The 23,929-nt window shown below is 38.6% G+C and overlaps 1 protein-coding gene across 13 annotated transcripts in view; it reads right to left on the bottom strand.

Moving 5' to 3' along the window:
* The window catches only part of PIAS2 (protein inhibitor of activated STAT 2), a 104,009-nt gene that overhangs the window by 48,952 nt on the left and 31,128 nt on the right, over positions 1–23,929 (bottom strand). For 11 of the 13 annotated variants that reach the window (XM_049620128.1, XM_049620126.1, XM_049620124.1 and 8 more), the window contains 4 exons: positions 21,772–22,246; positions 10,569–10,653; positions 741–791; positions 528–618 (listed from right to left, as the gene is read on the bottom strand). In XM_049620128.1, coding sequence (XP_049476085.1) covers positions 528–618; positions 741–791; positions 10,569–10,653; positions 21,772–22,243 — 699 coding nt within the window. In that variant the 5' untranslated portion in view covers positions 22,244–22,246. Of the gene's footprint in view, positions 1–527; positions 619–740; positions 792–10,568; positions 10,654–21,771; positions 22,247–22,791; positions 22,971–23,659; positions 23,758–23,929 lie in introns of those variants that run through there. The other 2 variants (XM_049620130.1, XM_049620127.1) reach the window with 2 other exon arrangements.

Below are 23,929 nucleotides of genomic sequence, written 5' to 3'. Positions count from 1 at the left end.
GTGTGTGTGTGTGTGTGTGTGTGTGGTGTGTGTGTGTGTGTGTGTGTCCCCCAAGTGCTGACACCCATATACAGCTTCACTGCTTAAACAACGGATTGTCAATCAAATACCACTTCATCCATTCCCCAAAGCCCAAGCCTGGAACCCTTGATCTCCATGTTCGGTCGCTCTCAGCAGCCTCTGCCTTTCACCATCTCATCCATGGAGTAGGCCCAGCTCAGTCAGACAACTACCACAACATGCTGCCCTTTATATGCAAGTCATGTCCTATTATGCCATTTGATACAATCCTAAGAGTCATTCACAGCTTCCCTGCTTCCTGGCACAAGACATTCCAGGCTCACCTTTTCCAACTCCCCTAGACCTGGAATCAGCCATTGCTCCAAGGAGTCATGAATCCCTCTAGTGGAAAACAGTATTTAACCTGGAGAGTAAGACTGTTCAATGGTGCTGAGTTGTCACTGATTCTACGCCTTGTATTTAGACTAAACTTACACACAAGCCTGGTAAATAAAAAAGAAACTTACAGGCAAAGGAAACAGCTTCCCATTTACTTTTATACATAGACTATTGGGATAGTTGTCTTCTTGAGGGCAACTTGTCTCTGCCAGGCAAAGTCTGCATTAAGAAAAACAAATTCTTATTAAAGAGTATACCCAAACATGCTTATGTATTTTCAAGTTCAGGACTATATGCACATAGTTAGCAAGTATAAAATTAACAGAAACCTTCAAACTCACCTCAGCTGAACCTGGACTGTATAATCTCTCCTACCACCTGGCAAAAAATCCCTGTTGGAAAGAGAAAGAAACTGGGTTAAGAAGGCAAAACAAGAATTCGCAGAACATTCTCACCAGAAAGTAAGCATTATTAGTATTTTTATTCTTATCTCTTAAGATGAACAATACTCTACCAACAGCACAAGCCTTAATCAAAACACTGTTGTGATGACAACCGTCATTCACTTAACATTTGGTCATGTCCTTACAGCAATTTTAGGGTATTTTCAATTCACAGGAACTTCTCATGATGCAGTGTTTATTGCAACAGGCAACAGATTTGGTTAACATGAGAAGGAGCACCCTCAGTTCTAAAAGAGTTTAATAAATTTAGCTGTTTGTTTATAATGGTTCTTAACCCTGGCTGACCATTTTAATCATGTGATTGTTTGTTTGTTTTTTAACTATATAGACCCATTCACCAGATAGTCTATCGTCTGCAATACAGACTGAGCATTAGTTTGTTGTTTTTTTTTTTAAATGTTTGTTTATTTTTGAGACAGAGAGGGACAGAGTCCAAGCTGGGGAGGGGCAGAGAGAGAGACGGAGACACAGAATCCGAAGCAGGCTCCAGGCTCCGAGCTGTCTGCACAGAGCCCGACACGGGGCTCAAACCCATGAATCGTGAGATCATGACCTGTGCCGAAGTCGGACGCTCAACCGACTGAGCCACCCAGGCTCCCCGAGACTGAGCATTAGTTTTTACAGCAGGTGATTCTTATATAGAAGCAAAACGAAGAACAAATGCCTAGAGCCTTGGCATCTCTGTACCATAGCAACTTTATAATCAAATGTCCAATTAAGGACAGAGAACGTCTTAGAATTTCTAGATGAGAACCTAAGGGAGTGCCAAATAAAATATTTCTGGCACTGAACCTTCCAAAGCCTCGCCACCCCAACTGGAGCCTACAATGCAGCAGTACTGTGACTGTTTGGGAGCTTGTCAGAAATGCAGAATCCCAGGCCCCACTACAGACCTACAGAATTAGAATCTGTGCTTTCCCATGATTCCCAAGGGACGCGAAAGCACGTTATACTGTAAGAAGTAAATCTTGGGACCCTGTCAGAGAGAAGCATATTAGAAATGAGTTCCTTCTTGAGAGGGCATTTAGCCCTCACCTTGCTTTAACTGGGTCAGTCTTCTGCTCCACTTTGTTCCCTCGAAGGCAGTAAAGCACAACAGTGACCAGCTTGAGTTCTATAGTCCGGCAAATTACTGAACCTGTGTGTGCCTCTGTTTCTCCATCTGTTCAAGATGGAAAATTGTTGCACCTCCCTCATGGAGGAGTTGTGATGATTAAATGTGTTAATAGCACATGCAAAGTGCCCAACAAGTGTGAGCAGCCAGCTGCTACCATTATTAACTCTGCTTGCACGTTCCCTTGCCAATAGCCTCCACCCTTCTCAAATGTCTATTCAAAACCTCCCAGTATCCTAGACAACACTGACCTCTTGTGAGTAACCCATATCACTCCACTCATGAAAATCGGGAAACATTTCACAGTCTGGGTGCTGGTTCTACCACAAATGAAGACTCCATATTTGCTCTCAAAGGTGTCATGCTAGTAGGTAACAGCTAGTAGGTAACAGATACATACGACTAAAATGTGTTAAAGGTTACAGTAAATTCTGAAAAACAAGTGCTACAGAAAAGATGGAAGTTTAACTCTGTCTTAAAAGTTCAAGGGAGGGGGGCACCTGGGTGGGTCAGTCGGTTAACCGTCTGACTTCGGCTCAGGCCATGATTTTGCAGTCTGTGATTTCGAGCCCCATGTCAGGCTCTGTGCTGACAGCTTAGAGCCTGGAGCCTACTCTGGATTCTGTGTCTCCTTCTCTCTCTGACCCTTCCTTGCTTGCTCTCTCTCTCTCTCTAAAATAAACATTTAAAAAATTGGGGGGCGCCTGAGTGGCTCAGTCGGTTAAGCGTCCGACTTCAGTTCAGGTCATGATCTCACGGTTTGTGAGTTTGAGGCCCCAGCCCCACATTGGGCTCTGTGCAGACAGCTCGGAGCCTGGAGCCTGCTTCAGATTCTGTGTCTCCCTTTCTCTCTGCCCCTCCCCAGCTTGCCAGCTCTCTCACCCTCTCAAAAATAAATAAACATTAAAAAAAATTTTTTTAAAGTTCAAGGCAGGGGCGCCTGGGTGGCTCAGTCGGTTAAGTGGCTGACTCTTGATTTTTGGCTCATGTCATGATCTCACAGTTTTGTGAGTTCGTGCACCATGTCAGGCTCTGCACTGATGGGAGCCTGCTTGGGATTCTCTCTCCCCTCTCTCTCTGCCCCTCCTCTGCACATGCTCTCTCTCTCTCAAAATAAACGTTATAAAATTTTTATTTATTTTTAATGTATATTTATTTTTGAGAGAGAACACGAGCAGGGGAGGGGCAGAGAGAGGGGGGAGACACAGAATCCAAAGGTGGTTCCAGGCTCTGAGCTGTCAGCACAGAGTTCAATGCAGGGCTCAAACTCACAAACCATGAGATCGTGACCTAAGCCAAAGTTGGACGCTTAACCAACTGAGCCACCCAGGCGCCCCTAAAAATAAAAATTTTTTTTAAAGTTCAAGGCAGTTATCACCATTAGTTCGATAAACTAGAAAATCGGATTTGCACAGCAGTGGTTCTACCTACTTCTATTTAGACACACTTCCATCAGTAACAGTGGTCATCACTGCAGTGATTCTCAGCAAAAAAACAAAAACAAAAACAAAAACAAAAAAAAAAAAAAAAGCGGGGATCCGGTGAAGACCAACTGGAGGGAGATACGTTACAAAATCTTGTTGTGGTGGGAAACATTTGGAAAAAGAGAAACGGCAAAAAACAGAACTAGAAGGATAAATGGGAGAATGATATAAAGGGTTTTAAATAGCTTGTTTAAGGATTTATACTTTATTCCAGGAAGGGAAATTAACATCAACTGGGAAATGCAATGGGCTATATATCTTCACAAACATGATGAGTAATGAGGAAGCATCTTCTGACATTCAGTTTCTACCAGTCACTGGTCTAGGAACTTTCACATGTCCATCCTATCCATCAGATATGAAGCAGGAATTACTATATGCCAGGCACTGCGACAGGCTTTAAGAATATGAAAATGAGTAAGATGTTACTTTCATCAAGTTTGTAAATTCAAGTACTCAAATAAACGCAAGGAGGCTTCAATAGAAACTAAGTACCAAGTGCAATGAGAGACAAAGTGTGTGTTGGGGGAAATCCAGAAAGGCATCACAGAAGAGCTAAGCTTTAAACTGGCCCTAAGATATGCCCTAGGACAGGGAGGAAGAGGATATGCAAAGGGACAGAGCTGTGACAGCCCAGTAGGGAGTATAAGCTGCCAGAGAGATGTGAGGATACAGAAGATGAGCAGTACAAGAAGTTGGAGACAACTGCCAGGCAACAGAGTGTGGACTTCACAAAGTATCACTCCAGGGTTTTTAAGCACAAGAGAGAGAAAACGGAGTGGGCTTTAGAAAGATCACAGGGTCAGCTGGGAGAGTCAGGGGACCACTGCAACTATATAGGCCAAGATGAAAACTATTTCAACAGAAACATCACTGAGTGATATTTAGGCATAAAAACTGACAGGACTCAATGACTGGCTACAAGAAGGTAGGATAAGGGAAGGGGACCATCTAGGCTGGACCCAGGTTTTGGAATGGTGCCACTGGCTTCACGTTGCTGCTACTCAGCAGGTTAAAAGGTAAAGCAAGTTCTGGCATTCAATCCCCCCAACCACAGAGTGAGGTGGTGATTATCTTTCCAATTTTACACACTGTACAAGTAAGATTCAACAGGCTTTAATAACTTACCCACCTAGGGGCATCCAGACCTAAGTGGCTGAGCCAGAATTCAGATTCCAACTGGTATGACTCTAAAGACCATGCTAGCTCCCTCAAGGGGAGAGTTGCATTGAATTTTAAATCACAAAAGAGACATAAAAGAAGGATCAGTGGAGAGCAGCAAACTGATGAGATGTGGTGGAGGCAGTGTGGGATAGTACAACGAGGGCTCTGTCCGGGCAGATCCTATGGCACTGATGAAATGGGCAACAGGAGAAAATATACCAAGCAAAAATCTCCTTGAAGCCAGTTTATTTTTTCAACATTGCACCCCTGGTGCCTGGATCATCATAGATAGTAAATAAATATCTGCCGTGAGACTAAATGAATGAGTGAAAGAACAAAAGACAAATAAGCAGGTTTGGGAGGAAGGCAAGTTCAATTCTGGATGTGCTGTGTTCGATGTGCCTGTGAGTCATCAAAACAGGGCAGTTGAGTAAGGACTCCAGGGCAAAGCAGAGATTTTGCAACCACCAACATAAAAACAACAAAGCACATTCACGGATACTATCAAGGAGTAGTGAGAAGAGAATCACAGACTGATTCCCGGGAACATGTAAGAGAAGTCAGTGTGAGGAAGTGAGCCGGTCTGATTAGAGAGGCAAGTGGAAGGGGTAGTGTGAAAACCAAGAAGAGAGCTGAACTCACTGATCAATCTTCACCAAACATAATATAAAAAGAACCAACCCAAACCTGAATGTATTAGAGCCTCATTTAGACCTTACTACCATTACAGGCAAGGGGGGAAGCTGGATGCACAACAGTGATTCTCAAATTTGTGAAACACTGGAAACACCTGGGGAACTTGAAAAACTGGGTTCCATCTTCAGAGATTCTCTAATTGAACTGGCGTGAATGAAACATGGGTATTTAGAGCCTTAAAAGCCCCCCAGGTGATTCTACTATGCAGCAAAGTATTTTGAACCACAGGCATAGAAGTTAAATGACACCACAAGAAGTGCATCTGGATCCAAATCCAGAATGTGTCATATGCTACAGAATCAATGAACTACTATTTTCAAAGAGGATAGTAAGAAGCATTGTAAGAGAGGAAACAGAGTTCCTTGGAGAAGTGATCAATTCCAGAACTTGGGCAGAGAAATGACAAAATGAACCTGAAGCATCCTGTGGTGCCCAAAAGTAATAGTGCTCAGAAACAGATGGAGACATACCAAAGAGCACAAGAGCCAACCGGAAAGAACAGCCAATGGCCAAAGGTAAGGCAGTTTGAACAATATAAATTACCATAGTCCTGCATTATAATCCAGAATACTCAAGAGCCTACACGGATACAAGTAAATAACTGAATAAATGGGAGAGAAGGGATAACTCTTCCTTACAAAAGAATGACTCTAATGTGAAAAAGAGTAAGGACAACAGAAAACGACACCATCGAACACAGAACGTTTAGGACAAAGTAACTGCTGAAGGAAAGGTCCATCAGAGAATGCTGAATTGGTGGACAAAAATCTGACGAGAAACAGAACAGGTGCCTGGTCTCAAAGTATCTCCCTTAAGATTTATTACTAACAAAGGAAAAACCAGCAACTTAGTTTTTCCAACTTAGATTTAGTGCCAAAATCTAGTATTACCCAAGTGATCGAGGTTAATTAACACACCAAAAATAAGATGTAGCAATATTATGTAGCCCGATATGATACATTAAGAAGGGCATATAACCTGAGGTATTCTTGCCAAAAAATGCATAGTCTCATGACAAAATATCAGACAAACCCAAAACTGAAAAATATTCTACAAAATACCTGGCCAGTGCACTTCAAAAGTATCAAAAGTTATGAAAAATAGGGAAAAACTAAGAAACTGTCAAATGCCAAAAGAAACTAAAATGACCTAACAATTAAATGTAATTTGGTATCTTAGACTGGATCTAGCAAAAGAAGTTCATTAGCAGAAAAACTGGTGAAATCTGAATAAAATTTATAGTTAACAGTATTATACCAACATTAATTTCTTGCTTTTGATAACTGTTCTTATGGTTATGCAAGATGTTACTATTAAGAAAAGCCGGGTAAAGAGTATATTCTCATAACTTTTCTATGAATCCATAACTACTTCAAAGTATAAAGTTCTTAAAAGTCTTCGGAGATAAAGAAGTCAAAAGTAATTACATGGCTGTGTTTAAGTTCTAAAACAACCGAGAAAATCTGAATAGGAGCTAGCCATTGTTTTATATTAAAGGATTATTAATTTTACTGTGATTAGATTAAGAACTGATTTGAAATGTGTCTTGAGGTATTTCTAGCTGAAATTATATAATACTTGTGATCTGCTTTAAAATCTTTCAGGAAAAACGGGGGGTGGGGGTGTCCACATATAGACTGCCAAAATGTTGATAATCACTGAGGCTGTTTAATGGGTACCAAACTTTCACTTCCATTTATCAGGAAGAAGGAGATACTGTATTATTTAATTACACAACTCAGTAAACATTGGATGTTGTCTATACATGTGTATGTTCGATCTATTTTTTTTTCCTTTGGAAGGAGGGTTATAAATAGTCTCAGGTTTTTTAAAAATTTTTATACATAACATACATAAGATAAAATTTATATTAACCATTAAGTGTATAATTCTGTGACATTAAGTATACTCACATTGTTGTGCAACCACCACCAGTATCCATCTCCAGAACATTATCAAAGTTTTTAATTGAGATTATTTAAATTTTAGTCATTCATTTTTTGACTACTTAATAAATTCACATAGTTCAAAGTTCAAAAAGATACAGAATGAATATTAACTGAAAAAGACTATCCCAGCTCTGGCCCTGGCCATCCAATTCCCCTGTCCAGAGGCAGCTGATCATACTTGTCCTGACATATTTTAGGCACTTAAGCAAATTACACACACACACCTTTTTAGGGCAATTGGTTGTATATTATTCACATTTTGATGCCTTGTTTTTGTTCACTTAAAAATGTATCTTGAAATCTGTATCTTTAAATCTACTTACTCTAGGGGCACCTGGGTGGCTTGGTCAATTAAGCATTGGACTCTTGACTTTGGCTCAAGTCATGATCTCACAGTATGTGAGTTCAAGCGCCGCATCAGGTTCTGTGCTGACAGCACAGAGCCTTCTCTCTCTCTCTCTCTCTCTCTCTGCCTCTCTCCCGCTGGCATTCTCTCTCTCAAAATAAATAAACGAAAAAAGAAATCTACTTACTCAAGGGGCACTTGGGTGGCTCATTTGGTTGAGTGCCCGACTGTGGATTTTGTCTCAGATCATGATCCCAGGGTCCAGGGATCAAGTGCCACATTAGGCTCTGTGCTGGGCTTGGAGCCTGCTTGGGACTCGCTCTCCCTCTCCCTCTCTTTGCCCCTCCCCCATGCTCTTTCAAGCATTCTCGCTGTTTCTCTCACAAAAAATAAACATTAAAAAATAAATAAATCTACTTACTCTAAAGAATTTCCTTCCTTTGAAGACCCACCCAACACTCGGTTGAAGCTTTCCAAGACCACCAAGGTTAATAGTAACCTCATCCCTCCTATATATCAGTAGTTATTTGTAATTACTGAAATTGGATCTTTTCATGACACCTTCTAATGCCAAGATCATTTTATATATATGAGCTGGTTCACACAAGCCAACTTGTAGAAAAGGGTCATGTTTTATAATATATGCTTTGTACCTAATAAACAGTAAACGTTGATATCAAGCAAAGGATCATCAATGAATAACAAACAAAACTTAATGATACGGTTTTAGGTATAAAATATAATTTTAGGGGCACCTAGGTGGCTCAGTAGGTTAAATGGCTGACTCTTGATTTCAGCTCAGGTCATGATCTCACAGTTTGGGAATTCAAGCTCTGCAGCAGGCTCTGTGCTGACAGTGTGGAGCCTGCTTGGAATTCTCTCTCTCCCTCGCTCTCTGCCCCTCCCCCACACTCATGCATGCTCTCTCTCAAAATAAATTTTAAAAAACACTTAAAAATATAATTTTAATAATATAAACATAATTTTTTTAAAGTTTTAATTTAGTCTATTTATTTGTTAGTTGGCTTAAATCCCCAAGATTTAAAGCACTTCTAATGTACAAAAACTCACTGCAATGTCTTGCCCTTGGTGAGAAGGAACCATTTTATTTCTTTGATGATTTTCTCCATGTTTTCCGCAACTATTATTTGGATGTTGGATCATTTGGACTAATCCTTACATTGTCTTTTTTTTTTTTTTTTTTTTTTTTAACTTAGTTATTAACACTTTCCCCCTTCGTGGAAGAGGCAATCTATCTAACGCAATACTCTTTGAGAGCTCAAACTTTACAGGGTCAGAACATAACAGTCATTTTGAGATTCTGACAACAGCACTCTTTCCCTATATATATTGATAAGGGTGATATGACTAATGAAAGAATCTAAAACTTTCTCCCAGACTTTTCTACAGAAAAACAGCATCCTCAAGAAGTTAGTGTGCTTAAAAGAGACATGAGGCCCCTAAGTTTGGATTCACCATCTTGGGAGATTGACAATTCACATGAAGATAGTAAAGACCAAAAAGTCCAACTGTAAAGAACTTATGTAATTGGGCTAAATACAGAATTTCCAAAATCTAACTACAGACCTTATTTTTGTAAATTAGTAACATCTCAGAGAAGATGAGCTTTCTAATGAACAGCTGGAAGGAGGCAAAAAACCTCTAATTTGCTCAATTCTTTGTTCTACTTTTAACCTTACAATCCCAGAAAATCATTTAACCTCCTAGAGCCTCTGCTTTCTAATACTGTTATCTTTAAGAACACAAGTTCAAAGAGTCATGTTATTGACACCTAAGATGACTATATTTTTAATTGGAAAAGTATACACTACATACTTCCTTTTCTTTCCTCTTACATCTTAGTTTATTTGTTCTTCATAAATGTGTTTAAGGTTCTCCAATTTTTCTAAATGGCAAAGCTAAGTATTTTTCATAACTGTTTTCAGATTTCTGCTACTTTTATGGCCCAGGTAACCGCCTAGCTCAAAACAGTTCCAGTTTCTTGGGTTTTTTTTAAGTTTATTTATTTTTTGAGAAAACAAGCAGGAGTAGGATAGGAGCAAAGGGAGAGAGAGAGGATACCAAGCAGGCTCCACACTGTCAGCACAGAGCCCAACACAGGGCTCAAACTCATGAACTGTGAGATCATGACCTGGGCCAAAATTAAGAGTCAGATGCTTAACCGACTGAGCCACCCAGGCACCCCAGAACAATTCCAGTGTACTCATTTTTCTGGGAAAAGAACATGATGTCTACTTTAACTCTTAAAAGTGCCTCAGTTTGGATGATAAGGTTTATAGACATCCTACTTTGGGCTGTTGTCACAAATTCTTTTTTATGTTGCTATATTTGGAATAAAATTTTCATTAAAAAAGTTATTGCCAAAAAGGAATTCAAAAAGTAGGATGAGGTTTTAGTCAAAGGTTAAAACTGTTTTCTAATACAGAGTATTTATTAAATATTTGGCTAACATTAGTCAATGCATACTATGCTTACTTAAGGAACAACAGTTCAACTGTTGTGGACTGAACTGTGTCCCCTCCCTCCCCCACCAAATTCACATTGAAGACCTGACCACCCCCCGACCCCCAATCTATTTGTGAAGATGGGAACTTTAGAAAGGTAATTCCAGTTAAATAAGGTCATAAGGGTGGGGCCCTAATCCAATACAACTGGTGTCCTTATAAGACCAGAGATGCACAGACACAGAGAAGAAAGGTCAAGTGGGTACATACAGCAAGAAGGCATCCTCATAAACCAAGGAGAGAGGCCTCAGGAGAAACCAACTCTTGACTTAAGCCTTAATCTTGGACTTCAAGCCTTCTGAATTTTGAGAAAATAAATTTCAATTGTTTAAGCCGCCCACTGTTGTGCTTTGTAAATGGCAGCCCTAGTGGACTAATGTAACAACATTCATGAAGAAACATCATATATTCCAAACATTCTTCTTACCTGGATATGCATATCTCTCTAACTTGCTGAGGTGTCAGAGCAAAAATAAAAAACTTCTCTTGAAATCGTTGAATACTGCTTTGAACTGGGGAGGAAAAAAAAAGATAACATTCCAATATCCAAAACGAAACAAGTACAAGGATGTAACCATCTGCAATAACAATGCACTTCTGATAAAGTCTGCCAAATTCTGGAATTTTTATGGTTAAAATAACTCCAAAATAAGTACTAAGTTGCAATCATCTTGGAATCATGCAAGTAAAGTCACTCTAAAGCAGGCTCAATTTTAAGCATTTAGTCATTACTCTAACAGACTAATTATAATAAGGTCAAAATACAACACAACTCTTCAAAATTACATTTCATTCTACTGACTCAAATGAAAACTTGAAGAAGTCACAAACTCCCCCCAGATCTCTATCCCAGATTTAGGTGTCTTTTGGTCTTTTGTTTTGTTTTGTTTTGTTTTCGAGCCTTTATATTCCATTACATAGAATACTCATAGAAGATAAAATTTTAAACTTTAGCTTCTAAGTTGAAAAAATTAAGATATATAATAATTATCTGCATACAGATGATCTAGTTTAAAAAATTACCTAATGAAGTCATCCTTAACTATATTATTAAAACTGAAATGTATTTCCTTCACAAAGAACTTTAAAACAAAACAAAGCAAAAGCTAACAGAGACCGGCTGCTTCCCAACAAGTACTGCAACAACACACGAGAAAGGTAAAACGGCTCTCGTGTGTGTGAGTGGCCAGTTTTCCTGATACACGAATATGAATAAACAAGGTGCCAGTTGAACACCCAGTGTCAGAAAACTTCCTTCCACAAGACACACCAAATCAAGAAAAACATTAACTTGAGTAAAACATTTTTATTTAAGCATAGTTTAGTGTAACAATTATGCTCCTAGAAATCATGTCATAAAGTGGCTCATATTTTCCCAGAACATTTTAAAAAAGGAGGGGAGAGAAAGGAATGCTATTTATGATGAAAGCCTAAAAGTCAAACAAAACTCTAAGTATGGGGCAAAAAACACAAAGGCAGCTACAATAGTATGTCTGTCCATCTCTTCAATTCCTATTCACTTCTCAACTCTTTCTTGTGCAAATTCCATTTCCCACTCTCTATCCACAGTTAAAGGCATCAATGAGCTCTTAACTGTCAAATTCAGTAACATTTACTTTGAGATTAGAGATGCACACTCTGCATTTTCAAACAGTTAATAAAAAAAAAAAAAGTTGCAGAAATAATGAAAAAATATTACCTGATTGGGGGGAAGCCCTTACAGGATCGAACCTCAAGCAAAATAAATACAAAGAAAGCTACCTAGTCACATCAAAATCAAACTACTGAAAACCAATGATGACTACAAAATCTTGAGAGCAGTCAGGAAAAAAAAGAAACATTACATACGAGGGGAAAACAATACAAATAAAGGCTGACTTCTCACCAGAAGCAACACAAGCCAGAAGTCATCTTTAAAGTGGTGAAAGGAAAAACTGTCACTGAAAATTCAATACCCTTCAAAAACAGGGTGAAATAATGACTTGAAGATAAACAAAGGCCAAGAGAATTTGCTGAAAGCAAGTACTACAAGAAATGTAAAGGAAACTGCCAGGATAAAAAGAAATGATACCAAATTCAAAACCAAATTTTCAGGAATGAAAACCAATACAAACAGTAAATAAGTGGTAAAGGTAAAAGAATACATCGTTTTTTATGATTTCCTTAAAAAGATAACACTTTAAAGCAAAAGGAATGGCACTGAAAGGCAGGATTTTTAACATACGCAGAAGATGTGACAATGGCAAAAAGGATAAAGTTATTTCTGCCCAACGGCTGTGATTCTTATTTCATTCTGATAAACTTGATTAACCTAGGTCTGTCTCCCCAGGGACAGATCCACTCTTTGTGCACTAAAAATGTCAGATATCTACAACTGCAAAACTAGGTGCAAGACCTTTGGTCAATTCACCCAGTGCAAATGCCAGTATTTGAGGCCTTGACTGGGTGACTGGAGTCCACCTACCCAGAAAAGTACCCACATACCATGAAACTTACATTGAAACTGGAATGCTTCCATAATCAGCATATGCCAACATGTACAATTTACAGAACCTGCAGTTTAATGTTAGCAGTTTATATCTTAACATGTTTTTGCAGAGCCTTTTTTCTGACATAGTTTTTGCCAATTCATTTGATGCCCAATTTTCTGTCCTTTAAAATATAATACCAAATAACTACCCTGTTTCTATGGGGAAAAAAAAAAAGATGTTTCATCATTGTGTACCATTACTGAACTTCAGGAACTTACAACAAAAAAAAAAACAGTGCATATGCTAATAAAATCCAATTTGTATTAACACTGACAAGACAATTTTATGACAGAATAGCAGCCAAAAGCACACAAAACTTGCCATAAGGTAAATCTACTAGCTGAACTGTCATTTTAATACAAATCAGGAAAAAAAAAATGGCAGGATATCAAGCAGAAAGTTGCAGGTTTTACAGTACATTTTCTACCCAGTAGTGTCTCCAACTTGGGATCAGAAAACCAAATCTACACCGATCCCATGAACACTTTTATGTTAACAGCAGCAAATGAAAAATGAAAAATACCATGACTCCGGGACATGAATCAGGTATGACTTTACTCAAACCCTTTCTTTTTTAAACAAACCTCCATAAGGTATGTTCTGTTTTTCAAAGACAGCTACAACAATATCTTCCATCACACCCTTCTTATAACCTTGACATTCTTCCAGTGAAGTGGTGGGGTCTCTATTACCCTCCCTTTGAACTTGAATGGCCCTTTGTGACTGCTTTAATCGATAGTGTGTGGCATAAGTGATGGTATATAATTTTCAAGGCTAGATCATAAAAACACCATGCACTTCTTCCTTGCTCCTGAGACCCAGCTCTCATGCTCTAAGGAGGCACAAAAGAGACCACAGGAAGAAGCCTTATGCAAGTACTTCAGCCAAGAGCCAAGCTGAGTCCAACCAAACAGGTAGCATAGCCACCACACATGAGTGAAGATGTAATCCCAGCTTCCAGCCATCAAGTCACCCCCAGCCCTAAAGTCTTCTCAGTTAAGACCCCAGACATCTTGGGGTAGAGACAAGCTATCCACACACTGTCCTTCCAATTCCTAACACATAAAATCCATGAACATAATAAGATGGTTGTTTTACATCACTGTACTTTGAAACAATGTTTTATACAGCAATAAGTAAAACTATGCCACAATTTCATAAAGTAATTTTAGCATTAATCTTGTAAATTCCAAGTTCTATCATTGTGTCCAGCTTCATTTACAATTACTAACTGACGAGGCCTGCTGATATGACATAATACTTATGACTACTCTACTACTCTACCTTTATGGATATTGGTTCCTTCCACCTTTTGAAGCATTAGTGGACCAGAATATTCCCGTATCCTCATCCAGCCCTACTGGTTACTATCCAAGTGATATAGGAAATTCACATAAGATCTTCCAAGTCCTTCTTTACTCCTCAATTAAAATGGGAATAACATTTTGCTCAGCTGCCTCTTAATGGCTATTTTGTGGATCAAATCAATAATGAATGTGAAAGCATTCTGAAAACATGTGATGATATCTTCAGTTCCAGAAGTCTTACTAATTAAAATCTTACTAATTAAAAGCTTTTTACTAATAAAAAGCCTGTTTTTATTTTTTTGATGTATATTTTATTTTTGAGAGACAGAGACAGAGACAGACAGTGAGGGAGGGCAAAGAGAGAGGGAGACACAGAATCCAAAGCAGGTTCCAGGCTCTGAGCTGTCAGCAGAGAGCCTGATGCAGGGCTTGAACCCACGAACTACGAGATCATGACGTGAGCCAAAGCTGGACTTTGGCTCAACCGACTGAGCCATCTAGGTGCCCCAAAAGTGGCTGTTTTGAAAGAGATAGCAAAATTTCAAGAGAAAAAAGAAATACAGTCCAACAGATGCATTTTGCCAACTATTCAATAACTATGACTTTTCCTGGTAAGATATTCAGGTAGAAAATATTGTAACATGCCTAACAATGTGAAATATTCTTAGTGAAACAGGAAACCTCCCAAGTTCCCCCAGCGCAGAAAGTTACATGGACACCTTTTGATAAACTGGTTTATATTTGGTCAAGAACACTTCCTAGCAGTGAGTGCCTAGGTTAACAGGGGCTTTCCCACTCAGGAAAGAAGAGAGAAACCAAGATGTTTTATAGGCAGCTTTGTGCATTATCATGGCTCAGTCTAGCTTATTTGTAAATAAAATAATTCATAAAGTAACAATGAATAAATCAGTTTATTACACCGCATCACCTAAGATCTGTATCCTGAGCTATCTGCTTCCCTGTCACCCATCAATTAACTGTAACATCACCACCAATCAAAGCATACTCTTACTTTACTTCTTTTCCCATTGTATCTCTGCATCAAAAGTAGAAGGAACAACTTCGACATGTACAAATAAACACACACACACACACACACACACACACAAACAATATAAAAAGTTATAGTAGAAGAAATATAAAGAGTTCTGTTCTATATTCACAAATTATTCATTTTGGTAACTTATTTCTTAACACACTGGACATAACAGGCACATAGAATGCTTTCGATAAACACCTAAGTGATTTTATATTCCAATATTCAACTGTTTACAAATAGCTATCACTCCTCATTGTTTTATGTGAATACTTTTTAAATGATAATCCTCCTATATATACACCCAAACTGTTCTAATTTAATGACATTTACTCAGAAACCTGAGTCGTTTAAAAGAATTTTATCTAAACAGAAACCATCACTATATTAATAATCATCAGTGATATTTAATATGAAAATACTTTTTTCCCTAGACAACAGCTGCAAAGATCACGAGGGGAGGTTAGAGTACTGAGCTTTCGTGCTTCTTATAAGAACAGTGACTTTAATTCAGAAATTTTTTTTAATGTTTATTTATTTTTGAAAGGGGGGGGGGTGGGGGCAGAGAGAGAGGGAGACACAGAATCCAAAGTAGGCTCCAGGCTCCGAGCTGTCAGCACAGAGACCAAACTCATGAACTGCGAGATCATGACCAAGCCGAAGTCGGACACTTAACCTACTGAGCCACCCAGGCAACCCTAATTCAGAATTTTGGAAAAGGAGACTAGTCACCAATTTTCCAGTCACTAGAAATCATTCATTCCCTTTCCAGTCCTCTTCTTCATCCTCTATATCCAATTAGTCATGAAGTCCTGCTTTCTAAAATGTTCTCACTGACTGCTTCCTCTCCATTTTCACTACTACCATCCTATTCAAAACCTGTATGTGCCAACAAAGTCTCAACGCTGCCCCTCTGCTGCCTCCCAGCAGAAATGAGCCAGTCACCCTTGGCATCACCTTCACCACCTCTCCTCTGCTCAGACATGCTCAGCAGCGCCCTACTTCCGAATGAGCCCAATCTAAACCCCCTTAGCTAGAAGGGTCCCCAAAACAATGGCCACCTCTTCCCTAGCAAACCTGCCTTTCCAATGTCTCCCCTCAAGGCGTCCTCTACTCAAAAGCAGTTTCCTCAGTGAGGTCTCACAACTGTGCCACTTTCATTTCTACTCCTGGGACTACTCACAGTTCTCCCCTCTCTTGGTGTTTCTTCTCCTGTGAACGCCACCAATTCAAAGTAGACAAATTCATCCTTCAAAGTCTCACTCCTACTCCAACAAGTCTTGACTGCCTTCCCCATTCTTTAGGCTGACATTTGAGTTCCAGACACACAATTTACAGTGCTTCACCATACAGGCACACACCTCATTGCTACTTGACTCTCATGTTAACATTACCTCCCCAACTACATAACAAACTTCCTAATCTCGTCTCATACTTCTGACTTCTCCACGATTAGACTACAATGACAATATTCAAATGAAATCCTCATTATATATGTGTTAACTGGGTTAATAAAAATGATGTGTATAGTGTCTGAATGTATCCAAATTCTTCAGAAGTGAGACTCTACTTTAATGGCTTTCCATTAATGTGCATACCACTTTAAACCTGTTTAATTGTACCCAGAAGCTTAATGACTATTTCCTAGTAACTTGGGAATTTAAGAATATGAAAAGATGCTGATTCTCATTAATTTTTCAACTTTTAAAGATTAAAAGACCAATAATAAATTAAAAGACCAATGCTGATGAGGGTGTAGAGAAAACAACACATTCATATACTACTGGATTATAAACTGGCACAAGGCTTCTGAAGCAACTGCTGAAATTCTCTCCAAAAGTTGAATATCAAAATATTAAGTACTCCTAACTCTTTGACCCAACAATTTCACAGACACATTACACTTCATAAATAGGCACACAAGTATTCAGAACCACGTATGCAAAATGTTAACAGTGCAATGTTGAAAAACTACAAGAATAATGACTGACACATGCTAGATACCAAAATATTTCCAAATAAATAATAAAAAATTGAAAATGTGTATCAACAGAATACTGGTTAAGTTATGGCACATCTACAAGATAAAAGATCTACTGTAACCCACAAATCTATAATATATTTCCAAGAAACTGTGTTAATTAAGAAAGATTATCATGATACAAAGCTCCAGGAGGTGGTATTCACAGAGCATACAAGTAGAATCGTGTCCTCTCTCGCTAGAAATGTGGCACAGTGGCTCTGTAGTTAGAAAAAGCTTTTTAAATGAACAGGGAGAAAAGAAGATGACACAACATATGCAGAAAAACAGTTAACTATTGATACAACTCTAGCCGAGTAACAGATGACATTATGAGGGGCTTTCCTTTTCCGTTATATTTCTATTGAATTTTCAATTACTAGCATAAATTACTTCTGTAATCTGAAGAGCAAAATGAGGAGATTTTAAGGAATGAAAGGCTCAAAATATATTGAAGGTATTTCACAAAATACCAATAGCCAGATGTATCAACATATAATGCTTTCAGGCAGAGTGAACAAAAAGAGCTAGCCACAAAAGAATATATATACCATCACCTAATTTCAAAAGTCAATTAACATTACTTTTAAGAAAAATGCACATACACATATGGTAAAACAAGCAAAGAAGAGGAACATAAATTCAGAATAGTGATTTAACTTAGAAAAAGCAAGGAGATGGCCTGAAGATACTGGCAATGTTCCTCTTTAAAAAACGAAGTTGGGGGCGCCTGGGTGGCTCAGTCAGTTGAGTGTCTGTCCGACTTCGGCTCAGGTCATGATCTCGCGGTTCGCAAGTTCGAGCCCCATGTCAGGCTCTGTGCTGACAGCTCAGAGCCCGGAGCCTGCTTCAGATTCTGTGTCTCCCTCTCTCTCTGCCCCTTCCCCATTCATGCTCTGTCTCTCTGTGTCTCTCAGGAGTGAATAAACGTTTAAAAAAAAAAATTTTTTTTTTAAAAAAACGAAATTGTGGTTTCACAAGTGTTCATTTCACTGATGTCCTTTATAGCTTAATGTTTTATATATATTCTTTTTGTACAGATTGAACACAAATTTCTTAAATAGAAAAATCCCAAAGGATTGCATCTTTAAAAGAAGCTGTCTTACAAAAGAAGGAGAAAAGCTGTCTGTGTCATTTAGTATTGTGTACACTCATGTTTTTTAGATGCCACAGTTTTTCATTTTAAATGCTAAAATATTTTTATTTTAACCATTCTTAAAGGAAATAATTCCAAACTGCAAAACTATGTAACAATGTATCTTATTAAATAGAATATACATATGATGGTTGTTTTAAGGGTTCTTTTTTTTTTTTTTTTTTTTAAGGTCGTTTATTTATTTTGAGAGAGACAGGGAGAGAGAGGGAGAGAGAAACCCAAGCAGGCTCCGGTGCTGTCAGCTCAGAGCCGAACGCAGGGCTTAATCTCACAAACTGTGAGATCATGACCTGGGCTAAAATCAAGAGTAGGACACTTAACCAGCTGAGCCACCAAGGGACCCTGTGTTCTTTCTTTAAGCATCAACGTATGTGCCATGCTATAACAGCAATTCCCTCAATACTAAAGGGTTATTGGCTTCAATATCAAGAGGTTTTAGAAGGACATTTTTTTTTTTACCTCTTGTGTCTATTTTTTTCTACCTGGTTCTTCTATTCTCTTTCGTGTAGTCAATAATTTCCTACCTAACAATATGCTGATGGCCTAAAAATCATCTAATCAACTGTATATAAAAACAAGAATACACAGACTGGCTTACAAATGTCAAGAGTATGTGCTTTGAAATATGGATTTGACATCGCTTGACTCCTAAGGATTTTAAATTCTCAATTCCCAAATGTAAATAGGTTTCTCCATAGCAGGATTCCAAACAAAAGGACTTTCCCAGAATTTCTATTTTTAGAATGTATTTTCAATATTATAAAACCAAATTAATAAAACTTAAGAAAACTTCTGGATGTCATTACGCTGCTTTAGACAATATGACACAAAAAATTTTCAATTGAAGGTCATTACTGGAAATGATTAAATTTTTGCCACTTTCATTTGGCAGACTATACACTAATGTGGATTTTCTAACTTTCTGCCTCCAAATCTAAGAGCATTTCTCAGATCACTGCTTTATCAATCTAACATAACAAGATGATATACAGTAAGAAAACTTCTTCTCTTTAGGGAAGGTAGGGTACGGAAATGTTTAAGCCTCATTTTAAAACAAGTATCAGGGTGCCCTGGTGGCTCAGTCGGTTAAGAGTCTGACTTCAGCTCAGGTCATGATCTCGCGGTTCATGAGTTCCAGTTCTATGTCCAGCTGTGTGCTGACAGCTCAGAGCCTGGAACCTGCTTCAGATCTGTGTCTCCCTCTCTCTGCCCCTCTCCCCCCTACCTCAAAAATATATAAACATTAAGAAAAATTTTAAAGTAGATAAAGCAAGTATCAGTTTATAAAGTTCATAAAAATAAAGATAAACAGAACTCTTGAAATACAGAAAAGCAAGAAAACTATTTTCTATTTTTGAACAAAGCAGGGAAATGAGGAAAGATCTCACGAAGCCCCTCCAGAGTTCACCCCTTGGTGCACCACTGACGTAATAAGCACAGAAGACACACGATTCACCTTCTCTCCAGTCTTCTTTCCAGGCATGCAACCATGTCTCTTAAGTACCTTTCACTGTTAACTACAACCCCACAGACCCTCTTACCTCCCAAGGTAAGACCCTCACCTTAGCCATACTCCTGAGGAGTCCCATGAGGTAGGGCCTCCTAGTAGGCATATTACCAGTCTGAATCTTTCTCAAAATACATACAAAAAATAAACTTGCAACAACTGCTGAGAAAGAAACATGGGAATGAGCCGTGTTGTCCACTGGTATAAACCAAAAACCATGACAAGAGGGAGAAATAAAAAGAATTATGGAAACATTTTAACCAGTTAAATGAACCAGTTTAAAAAAAAGGGTTAAAGATGATCGTAAAATCATAAAAGAAAGTTAAATGGGTAATAAACAATTAAAATGTTTTAAAAATAAAAAATCTAAAGATACAAGCTTTTGCCTGTCGAAACTGCCAAGATCTGTTTTTAATAATACCTAATAAAGGCAGGAAGAAAGGCAATGAGAGGCATTCTCTCATTTTGTTTGTGTAGTTTAAAATGGCACAGCTTTGGGACGCCTGGGTGGCTCAGTTGGGTAAAGCAGCCAACTTCAGCTCAGGTCATGATCTTGCAGTTCGTGAGTTTGAGTCCTGGATCAGGCCCTATGCTGACAGCTCAGAGCCTGGAGCCTGTTACAGATTCTGTGTCTCCCTCTCTCTCTCTCTGCCCCTCCCCAGCTCATACTCTGTCTCTCTCTCTCTCAAAAATATATAAACATTAAAAAAAATTTTTTTTAATGGCACAGCTTTTCTGGGAACTAATTTACCAACAGGTTATCAAGAGTTTAAAATTAAAATGTTCTTACTCTTTGATACAATAATTCTACTCAGAGGACTTTGCACAAATAATAAAACATGAACACAGAACCCTTACTTCATAATGAATGTAATGCAGGAATAAAATGCATTACTCTGTCTGGCTAAGTATTGCTAAATAAAAACATTCAAAGCGAGGAGGAGGGAGGGAGGGGCGCCTGGGTGGTTCAGTCAGTTGAGCATCTGACTTCAGGTCAGCTCATAATCCCAGTTTGTGAGTTTGAGCCCCACATCAGGCTCTCTGCTGTCAGCACAGAACCTGCTTTGGTTCCTCTATCCTCCTCTCTCTCTGCACCTCTCCTGCTCACTCTCTCTCAAAATTATATAGAAAGAAAGAAAAAGAAAAAAAGAAAGAAAGAAAGAGAGAGAGAGAGAGAAAGAAAGAAAGAAAGAAAGAAAGAAAGAAAGAAAGAAAAAAGAAAGATAAAGTGAGGATAAAGGGGCTGGGAAAAGCATAGCCACCTTGGCTTACCATCAATCAGGCCATACCAACCCCATTAACAAGCCCTACCCCTCAAAATTTCCTTGTGGCTCAATCAAGATATACAGCAGCATAATGCTAAACAAAAGGAAAAAAGCACATTGATATATTTAAGAGAATTTTCAGATGACTTGAAATAAAAACCCAAATAAAAAGGGATTTTCCCAGGATGGGGGAAAAAAAAATCTCCCAAATAACTATGAAACGCCATCTCCCAAACAATTTATTTCATCAATAAATCCCAATAACTCTATAAACAATGTCATTAGGTGGTAAAAAAAAAAAAAAAAATCATACCATTACAACAAAGAAGCCATCAATGTTGGTAAAAATTTGTTAAAGTCCCATGTATCAATTTTTAGTAATGATAAAATCCATTAAATTTTCTGAGCAGTTGATGGGTATTAAATAAAAACCTAAACTCTGCATGCCAATTTAGAAAAAAATGAAGTATGAAAGGTTTATTTCTTAGGAAAGTAGTCTAAACACTATGTTAAACAGAAACTAAATCTCTGTAAAAGCATCAAAATACCAATTACAGACAGTAAGTAATATTTGTATCTGTTCCTATATAGACAGAAGCAATTTGAGTTCTAAGCCATAAGAATGCTGGTATGATGAATGAACAGTTTTATATTAGATTTCCGTCATGGTTGCCGATATTTCTTATCTGGCATTTATTTGGCATTAATGTCTCAATTTTATAGTAGTAACAGCAAATCATTAATCAATAGTTGAAAGCCTCTTGCTTTATTCTCTCATCTACAAGGAATTGATTTCTCTAACACTTACCTAAACTCGTGGGCTTGATGAGAACATCAAGGACATCATAAAAGGGCAAGTTTTTTAACTGCACATCAGGATGGACAGGAGGAATTGGGGGAGATGGCTGCTGCATCTCAAACGTGGGCTTAGTATCTTGAAGCAGCACAGAACCAACAGGAGAGGATGGCGAGTGAGGTGTAACTGAAGTGGAAGGCAACGAGTGGATTCCAGCCACGGCCAAGTCAGGTTCTACAGGTGATGAGCTACCATCCAAAGTGAAAACCGAAGATTTGATTGTGGATAAATCAGAAAGTCCTTCAAGAGTCCGTGGATATCGGCGTCTGTACAATTCTCGGATTTTAATCTGAACCGCAGGGCTGCAGCCACTCTTCAACAAATGCAACGCCCTCATCAGGAGGTCATGCTTGCGTCCACTTTTATTCCGTCCAGCAAAGCCTAGTAACACTTGTAGTTCAGAAACCCTAAAGCTAGAAACCATATTCTAAAAGGAAAGGAAAAAAAAAGGACATAAGCCAAGAGTCATCCCCAAGCTTATAAAAACTCCATCCAACTAAGACAGACTATAAAATCTGATTTACCAGCATTTTATCAACTGGTATACGCCAATAACCAGCATTTTCACATACCACTTAGAACCGATCCTATTTATAGAGCCACTGCCTGTCCAAGTTATATTCAAGTTATGGTGTCATGTTTTGCTGTATTCTTAATTTTGATAATCTACGGTCTATCGTTTCTACTAACCACCTCATTATCTGATTATGCTCAAGTGTAAACGCATATTTGCTTTACGCCTATGAAATTTATAACCAATGAAAATTTTCTTTTCAAAAGTAAGCCCTATCAACACACAATGTAATGTTTGTTACAGTACTGTCATAAATTAACCAAACAAAAAATTAGATTTTTGCAAAAACTGTAAGCGTAACTTCCGAGGCAAAGCAGTAAATCTGCAAAATCAAGACAAAATTGTGATTCAAAATCCAACGAATTTTTCATCCCAACTCAAATTATTGAGGAACAGACCACGTGTTAGGATGTCCTTGGAACCACAGGAGAGGGGGCGGCCATCTTGCCAGCGCAACCCAATGAAAAGCCCCCAGTAGCGTGCCAGAACGAATTGGAGGTCAACCAATCACTGAGCGACAGCACGACCTGACGCGAAAAAGGCCCACACGGACCTAAACCCGGAACCGCTGCGGCTTAAAAACCCCACCCCACCACACCTGGGTGCGACTTCCCCTCCCCCTCCCCCTCCCCCTCTCTCTCCCTGCGTCACAGACCCTCGCCCTAGACCTTAGTTCCCAAATAAAGCCTTTGACTGCTACAACTTTTTAGCCTCTGACTCCTATCTTTACCCTGCCTTACGCCTGACCCTAACAGTAAGAAAATAAGTCATTTTTAAATATTAAAGTTAAAATTCACATACATCTTATTTAGCACACTTTAAAACAAGTGAAATCCCCAGCTGAGTATCCAATGAGGAAAAGACCTCTGAAAAGCAAGGAAAGGATTGGTCATAAATCTTAAAGGGCAAGATTCTCCCCATGCCACTCTGCTAACTTGGTCTTGGATATAAGATGAAGTTTACAAGCAGTTCTTGCTTCACATCTCGCCATCTATTTATTAACAAAACCTAGCAGATACTTTTAATAACTGGCTGCCTCTTACATCCATCTACTTAGTGATTCTCAGAACTTGGGAGGTTAAACCACACGCGGGTCAGATTTACTGGTACACAAGTGCCCCATCTAGTCAGAAAGAAGAGTAAGACCTGAGTTGACCCTCACAAATTGTCCCTAAGGATTATTTGCCCACCTCTCCTCAGTGCTACACACTCCACAGCTACCTGGGATTCCTTCTCAATCTGGTAAGTATGCAGGGCAATACCTACAGCTGGTACTGATTCATGTAGGTCCTCAGTTCTGCACTTTTACGTCTCATGGATAGCCCAGTAGCAATTGTTTAAACTCTGGATGGCTTTTAAATAGTTGTCAAGAATGATACTTGTTAGTTTTCTAAAATGCAAACAAATTTAAATATGTCAAAGTACTCTGCATGTACAAGCTGTATCATAGTTCTCCTTCATATATCTCCGTATTTTATACTGTACAAATCAGAGAACATTGTAATCTTAGAAGCTGCAATCCTAGCAACCATTTTT

This window comes from Panthera uncia, assembly GCF_023721935.1.
Source record: "Panthera uncia isolate 11264 chromosome D3 unlocalized genomic scaffold, Puncia_PCG_1.0 HiC_scaffold_8, whole genome shotgun sequence".
In the NCBI taxonomy this organism is placed as follows: Eukaryota; Metazoa; Chordata; class Mammalia; order Carnivora; family Felidae; genus Panthera; species Panthera uncia.
Note: the sequence above shows the minus strand (reverse complement) of the source record. Positions and strands in the feature narration are given on the sequence as shown.